Below are 7,667 nucleotides of genomic sequence, written 5' to 3' on the forward strand. Positions count from 1 at the left end.
AATTCCTGGGCTCAAGCAGTCGTCCTGCCTCAGCCTCCCAAAGAGTGGGGATTACAGGTGTGCACCCCCATGCCCAGACGGTAGCTGGGGTGGGAGCTGCAGCTCCAGGGGCAGGCAGGTGTTCAGGAGAGTCATGTTTCCATCCCCGCCCCACTTGATTTCTGGAAGGTTCCTTTGCTAGGAGGTGCAGCCCCCTTCAGGCCTCTTTAATATGGAATCCCAGGTTCAGTTCTGCCTCACAGGGACCACGGCAATGTGTCTCGAGGTTTCCCAGAGCAGCCTGGGGCTCGTTCCTTCATCTCCCATCCATGCATGCGTTTTAGTCTTGTGAGGATTCCCTGAGTTCCTTGCGAAGCCCGTGTGTGGTAAGGTGTCTGAGTCCTAGTGCTGGTGTAGCTGGGGGGCTTTTCCAGATGGTTGTGCCCTGCTGGTCATGCAAATGTCGCCACGTCACACTGATGGAAGGAGAGAAAACTTGGAAGCATAGTAGTGGCAGCCTTTAGTGCTAGAAAAGGTGTTGATAGATGGGGAGCTACCTCCCCCCAAGAGAGGAAGGGCCTGGGAGCCACTCCTCTGCGGAACCCTCACCCTGGTGTGCAGCTCACCCAGCACCCTTCCCTGCTGGTGTCTGGTGCACAGTGGGTCCTGCACGCACCAGCATCGTCCACACACAGCGTGCACGTCGTGGAACGGTCTTGTGAAAAACAGCCCCTGGTTGCACACGGGATTGTGGACTGTTGGGAGGAAGCACTGATGCTGTTTCTCACATGATTTTTTATCCTGTGGATTTTCATTCAATTGTAACATATTTCCAGTCAAACCAGGAGTAGTCGTATTGCAGTCCTATATTAACCTCTGTTCTTGAAAAGAGACCACGTGATTTATCGTTTTCTCTGCAGCAGTAATTCAGATTGAATTTTTCTATGGTTTTTAACCATACTGCGACTACATGTAAAGGTAGTTGTAGCTTCTTTTGTATTTGGACCTGGAGTTAGACTGAAAGCAAATAGGACATAGGCGAGGGTCTGTTTCTAATTAAGGCAGATTTTCCTGACAGGGCTGTTCCGAGCCTCCACCAGTGCCATGGGTCCTGGAGGGTTGGAGGGTCAGCTCTGGGAATTAGATTCGTGTTCTAGGCCGAGACCCAGGAGCCAGAGGAGCTGGGGCCACTCACCCTCCGTGCGCCTCGAAAGCTGAGTGTGAAGCTCTGCTCTTCTTTCCGTCCTGGCTGCGGCCGGATTTCCTCGCATATCCCATTGCACGGCATGCCTCACAGCTGCAAGCACACCTTCTCATGGGACTTAGGGGGCCAGGGCTGGGGGACAGTCCCTCACACCCCCACCCAGGGCGAACGTGACAAGACTTTTAGGGATTTCGCCCCTATTCACAGACAGGCATGCATTGCCCAGCCCCTGGTTCGTGATCAGCAGTGGGGCCCCGCCAGGCTCTGAGGGCTGAGGTCTGCTGGGAAGCCTCGAGTGAGTTTGCTGCGGCTGATCTTTTGTTGCTTGACTGTTCCTCTCTGTCTCAGCCATGTTTGACCGTGAGAACAAGGCCGGCGTGAACTTCAGCGAGTTCACGGGTGTGTGGAAGTACATCACGGACTGGCAGAACGTCTTCCGCACGTACGACCGGGACAACTCTGGGATGATCGACAAGAACGAGCTGAAGCAGGCCCTTTCAGGTTTCGGTAACTCACTCATCCTGGCTTGTGTAGCGTGTTTCATTTTGGAACCTAGCAGCCGTTGAAGTTTTTTAAACCTTGTTGAACTTCACTGATTGTCTAACCAGGCTGTGTAAAGTTTTTGTTGACATCATGCAGGTTCATATTTGATATTGCTCATGTCGGAAGGCGATCCTTGACACGGATACGTTTATGCAGTTTTATATCCAAAATGAGATAAGGGCTATGCAAGCCGTTCATCTTTTGTGAGGTGGAATGATGTTACGAGCAAAACTGAGAATGTGGCTTTTGCAATCATTTAAAAGTGGATCCGTGAAAATACCGTGGGGCAGGGCAGCTATGTTTCATGGTAGATCAAAGCATGTTGAAAAGGTGACGGTCAACCTAAGAAGCAGCTGTCAGTCACCAGGTCCAAACCGTGCACCTCAGAAGGGGCGTCAGGCAGAATGCGTGCCCATTCTCAAATGTGCTTGGCGTCTCGGCATGTGTGTGCGCACGCGTGTGCCGTGCACCTCAGAACAGCATCAGAGAGGCGGAGCACGTGATCATTCTCAAGTGTGTTCCGCAGGTGCGTATTGTGTGCATGTGTGTGCTCAACGCGTGTGCACGCACGTGTGACAGTGTGCCGTGGGTCTAGGAGTGTTTACAGGGCCTGTCCAGAGTGCATCCATAGGGCCTGTCCACGGGGCTTCCTGTGCTAGTCTCAGGTCTGAGAGGAAGCAGGGGTTTTATTTACCGAGGAACAACGGACATGTTTGGGGCCAGCCTGAGGCTCTTGGTGGCTGCACCGAGATTCTAATCCAGGCAGATTTCATCTGGCCCCTGGTATGAAGCCGCTTCCGTGATTTACTTAAAGGGCTCCTTAGAAACAGTGAGGAAAATTCGATTCTGTTTGAGTACCTCTGAGATAACTGGAGTCTCACTTACCTAAGCAGGCCGCCTCGCCTCGTGTTTCCTCCCAGCATGCACTTCATGGCTGCCTTTCTTTCTCTTTTCTTTCTCACCTTACAAGCTTGTCCACAGAGCTGGCTATGGACACTGGGTCTCAAGAAGCGGTTCTGAGCTGACCAGCTGCGAGCCAGGTTGGGCTGGATGGCTCTGAATTGGCACTTGGAATGCAGCTGACCTTGCTGTGTCCTTGGGTGGGGGAAGTGGAGGGAACCCTGGCCGGCTCCTCTTCCCTGGGGCAGGTACGGAAGGGCCGGGAGGGAAGGATGCCACTCTCCACAGAGTGCAGTCCTGGGGCCGGGGAGGCCAGTGCTGCCAAGTGCGGCCAGGGCCACGTGGACTTCAGGACCAGCCTGGAGTTATTTTCAGACAAGAGACCTCTGGTGCCACAGACATCTTTTCCTAACCTTGTCAGGCCCCGGAGCTCCCTTTGCCTCCTGCCGGTGAGCACCGGTCCTCAGAATGCGCAGAGGAAGTTGCTGCGGACGGTGCTCCCTGCTCTCTGAGGCCCTCTTCGTCCTGGTCTGGCTAAGGACTTCCCAGAAAGCTGTGCTTAGCTGTGGTGGGAGGCACGGCTGGTCACACAACCTTCCTCGTGCCCCGGAGCGGGCAGGCCTCCTTGTGTTGCGCAGTGGCAGAACCCTTCCCGACTTCCAGGCTTTTCCTGGGGTGCGGTATCCCATCGCAGCGTTTTCTCTGGTTACCCTAGCAAGTTTCCTTCTGCGTTTGGTTCTTGATGTCCAGGGCCATCTCCCACATCTTCCGTGGAAAGGGGCACTGTCATCCTTTTTGTATTTTGATTATTTCAAAAGATTTCCTATAATAATTGTTAGGAAGTTGGCCCCAGAAGCAAAAATTCTTCTTTTGTCTTGGCCCTTACAAACAAGTGTTCCGCTCTCAGGTGAAGCAGGGAGGCTGCACTTGAGCTCAGTGGCCGGCACGAGGGAATCACCGGGGTGGTGGAGCCTGCGAGGTTTCCCCCAGGTGTCTCCGATGGGGCCGTGTGGATTTTATAATCCACCCATTCGTTTTTTAGCCTTTGTTGTTAACACCAACTGCGTGCCACGCGCAGAGACCGGAAGTGAACAGGCGAGGAAGGCGCCCTCACCTTCAGGCCCCCGTCACCCGGCCCCGGCCGGCTGACTCAGCACCTGCCGTTCGGTTGCCGTAAACAGCCAGTGGGATTCTCCCGTCTGGTGGGCAGTGGGTGTCTGAGAAAGGCAGTTGGGCGGAGAACAGTTCCTCCGCTGTGGCCCTTTGCCACTGTACCAGGCCCTCCCGAGCTGGGGAGAGCCCCAGGGAGCCTCATCCTGTTGAGTGGGGGCAGCTTGTTTCTCCTTGGAGGTGGAATGGATGAGATTTCCAAGGAGGTCATGGCTCTGCTTGGCTCGTGCACAACATTTCAGAGAGTCCGAAAGAGGAGAATGACCTTGGAAACGGGTGTGTCGGGGGCGGGCCCAAGGGTGCTGGTTGTCTCACATGGGCAGACTTTCATTAACAGAAACTCAGAAGCAGTTGCGGTTGGGTTTTGGCTTCTCAAATAAACATTCTTCTTGTAGTTCGTTTGATCCTCTCTCATTTTACTAGTCTGACTTTTTTCCCTTCACTGTTACTGATGACCAAGGACGCTGGAAGTTAATTCCAGAGGCAGCAGGGTTGCTCCTGATGTCTGTGCAGACTGGAATTCCTGTGCCTCTGTCAGCATCTCTGCTGTCCTTCCCCAGCCTTGGCAGGGGACCAGTGATGGCCTCTGTCCCCTGTGCATTCCCAGACGGGAGTGTCCCTGTGGCCGTGTCCCAGGCTCTGTTCTCAGCAGGCCGGGCTCAGCCCCGGTACAGGGGCAGGGAGTGAGGAGGTGGGAATAGTAGGGACCAGAAGAAGTGGCAGCTGTTCACAACTCTGCCATCTCTTTCTGAATGGAACGGGAGGTCCTGTCTTCTCAGCTTGCAGGGAAGGAGGGTCCAAAGCAACTCCGCTGTTGCATGTTTAGGGACCCCTGAACTTAAATGGCAGAACGCCCTGATCACTCTGGAAGGCACTGTGTTCATGTGTGTGTGCTTGACTCTTTATCTGTGAAGTGGCTGTTTGTGCAGGTGATTAACTGTGAGATTCAGACAGTAGGTGCACACGTCCCTGCAGAGATTCCAGCAGGACTGAAAACCAGTAAAAACAGGTCGGCACCTGGATCTTGCCTCCTGAGTCAGTAAGGGTGCCGCAGTCACGAAGGCAGTGGGATTTCGAGGGAGGGAAGGGAAGGAGGCGGGGCGTGCTCTCCAAAGTGCCCGAACACCCCTGCTGCCTCCACACATCTTCAGAGCCCTTTCCCTGTGGGAGGCCTTTTTCAGGACGGGCTTGGTGAACTGGAAACGAAATCCTAGCCCTTGGTGGCCCTGCAGTGACTTGGACCTTTCCGAGGTCACCCTGCCACTGTGCCCATCAGTCCCTCATGGCAGGTGGGGCACATCCCCCAGACACTCCCATTTCTTGACATTGACACTTTGTATAACTGGAAACCTTCTGTGAAATTTTAGTTTTCAAAGCATTGTCTGGTGACAAGCAACCCAGGGCAGCGAATCATTCAGAATTTTCTTATCTAGGTTAATAAACATAATAAAATCAATAAGGACTTTGAAAGTAACTCCACTGGGTTCACGAAACTGAGTGTGGCCGCCCTGTGGGGTGGTGGTTGGTGAGTGCTTCCCTGGAGTGAGTAGTTAATTCACGAGAGTGACTAATGGCAACGTCCCACCCGCTCCTCCTTCCAGGGTCATGGTCTCCAGGGGTCGCTCCATGCACTGCAGATGTGGGCTCATTACAGAACGACGTATTCGGGAAGTGTCTTAGTTCTGAGTGCCTTTGAGTGAATTTGCACTTCCGTTCGCACCCAGCCTTGCATCGTGTGTGTTAGAGGCTGTGGGCCTTGGGAGGGAGGGGTGGGCGTTGGCACATACCTCCTGTCTCTCCCAGTCCTCTCTGACTCCAACTTTCACTCTTCAAGGCTACCGGCTCTCTGACCAGTTCCACGACATCCTCATTCGAAAGTTCGACAGGCAGGGACGGGGGCAGATCGCCTTCGACGACTTCATCCAGGGCTGCATCGTCCTGCAGGTGACGGAGTGGCTTCGCCTGGGTTTGTTGTGGTGGTGGGAGGGGTTTGCTTGCCAGCGTGATGCACCTGACCTTCAATCCAAGGAGTCAGGCGTATGTAGAATTAGTTTTTGGAGCTTATAAGAGTGAGTCTCATCTTTGGAGAAGTAGCTGGTTAGTGGAAGTGTAGACAAACATGTTTTCCTCCCCTTGGGAATGGCATAGAGCAGCCCATCTGGAAGACGCTAGTTTTGCAGTATCCGGTGGGTTAGTTACATGTTATGTTCTGGTGTTTTGATTTTTTTTTTTTTTTTTGAGACCGAGTCTCGCTCTGTCACCCAGGCTAGAGTGCAGTGGCACGATCCCAGCTCACTCTCACCTCTGCCTCCCGGGTTCAAGCGATTCTCCTGCCTCAGCCTCCCCAGTAGCTGGGATTACAGGTGACACCCAGCTAATTTTTGTATTTTTAGTAGAGATGGGGTTTCGCCATGTTGGCCAGGCTGATGTCAAACTCCTGACCTCAAGTAATCTGCCCGCCTTAGCCTCCCAAAGTGCTAGGATTACAGGCACGAGCCCCTGTGCCTGGCCAACGATGGTGTATTTTTTGCAAAAACTTTTATTCTGAGAAAATGGGCACATTTTCTGTTGTGGTCATCACTGTGTCCTGCCGTCTTTGTGTGTGAGGTCAGCTATGGAGCCTGTGGGCACTTGGGCTGCCCTCGGTGGGGTCTCCGAGCTCTTCCTGTGCACACCAGTGTCTGCAGGAGCTTGTAATGCAGCCTGACCTGCAAGGCAAGCTCTTTGGTGACGTCTCTCCTGCTGGGCTGTCTTTGAGACCCACGGAGATGGAAAGCAGGGCTCAGGGGACCCGCCTGGGAGCTCCACACAGACCCCTGCTGCTGTGTGCAGGTGGAGATCCCGGTCTCTACCCAGATTCCTCAAGGTCCTGCCTTGGTGGCCTCGCAATTCCGTGAGAGATAGGAACAGTGTGGGGTTTTTAGAAATAATGGGGAAATTTGAAAAACGTTCCCAAATTGTTTATTCTATGTAACAATTAAAATGCTAGATCTGTAAAAGTGAGTTTCCTCTGATTTATGGATCCATCAGTCCCTGCTCTTCAGGGATTTGTTGGAGAACGAGGTCTGTGAACATGGAAGCCTCAGAACTCTACAGTGGGGGAGCCTTTCCTGCCCTTGCTTCTTGGGGTTCCTGCCAGGTTGGATGACATTTTTACAATGTTCTCTGAACACTTTCAAAAAAGTGTAGGCGGGCCTGGTGTCACACGCCTGTAGTCCCAGCTACTCAGGAGGCTGAGGCGGGAGAATCACTTGACCCTAAGAGGTGAAGGTTGCAGTGAGCCAAGATCACACCACTGCACTCCAGCCTGGGTGACAGAGCCAGACACTGTCTCAAAAAAAAAAAAGGACAAGATGCAGTGTAAAATCTCGTTATGTACCGCGACTGAATTGCTGTAGGATTCAGATCTTCATTTGAGACTATGTTCTATAAGTTAACGTTGATCTTGCGTGAGCTTTCGGTAGCTGCAGTAACACTGGCGGCCTCACAGTGACCTCTCCAGCACCTTCCAAGGCACGTCCGCAGCGAGCGTGGCTCCTCCTGGGGGTGCTGCCTCCCCAAGGCCGGGCTCCAGACCGCGTGCGGAGGACCTGACAGCCAGTTCCCATGCTGTCCCCACCCTTGGAGAGTGACCCTGAACACTAGACAGATGGGGAATGGGAAGGAAAGGAAAGCTGCAGACCACAAGTTAAAATTCCCTCAAAAACGTTTTGATTCATCTGCTTTTTCCAAAAGGATAAAGGCTTTTCGAAAATTATTTTTTAACAAATAATATGAACGCTTTTAGAAACCCTAGAAAAACACAAAGTATTCAAAATAGAAAGAAAGAAAAATTGCCCATTATTCTTTAAGCCAGCATCATCCATTGCAG

General features: G+C 52.8%; 2 protein-coding genes across 4 annotated transcripts in view; one reads left to right on the plus strand and one right to left on the minus strand.

Moving 5' to 3' along the window:
• LOC105525300 overlaps positions 1-1,267 on the minus strand; it is a 39,953-nt gene extending 38,686 nt beyond the window's left edge. The window contains exons 1-2 of the mRNA XM_011960873.1: positions 1,175-1,267; positions 589-711 (exon numbers count right to left, since the gene is read on the minus strand). Of these exons, the coding sequence (XP_011816263.1) occupies positions 589-711; positions 1,175-1,267 (216 nt within the window). The remainder of the gene's footprint in view (positions 1-588; positions 712-1,174) is intronic.
• Positions 1-7,667, plus strand: part of PDCD6 (programmed cell death 6) — a 48,133-nt gene that overhangs the window by 38,744 nt on the left and 1,722 nt on the right. The window contains exons 3-4 of one of the 3 annotated variants that reach the window (XM_011960867.1): positions 1,532-1,690; positions 5,631-5,740. In XM_011960867.1, coding sequence (XP_011816257.1) covers positions 1,534-1,690; positions 5,631-5,740 — 267 coding nt within the window. In that variant the 5' untranslated portion in view covers positions 1,532-1,533. Of the gene's footprint in view, positions 1-1,531; positions 1,691-5,630; positions 7,018-7,667 lie in introns of those variants that run through there. The other 2 variants (XM_011960865.1, XM_011960866.1) reach the window with 2 other exon arrangements.

Source organism: Colobus angolensis, unplaced genomic scaffold (assembly GCF_000951035.1).
Source record: "Colobus angolensis palliatus isolate OR3802 unplaced genomic scaffold, Cang.pa_1.0 Scaffold528, whole genome shotgun sequence".
In the NCBI taxonomy this organism is placed as follows: Eukaryota; Metazoa; Chordata; class Mammalia; order Primates; family Cercopithecidae; genus Colobus; species Colobus angolensis.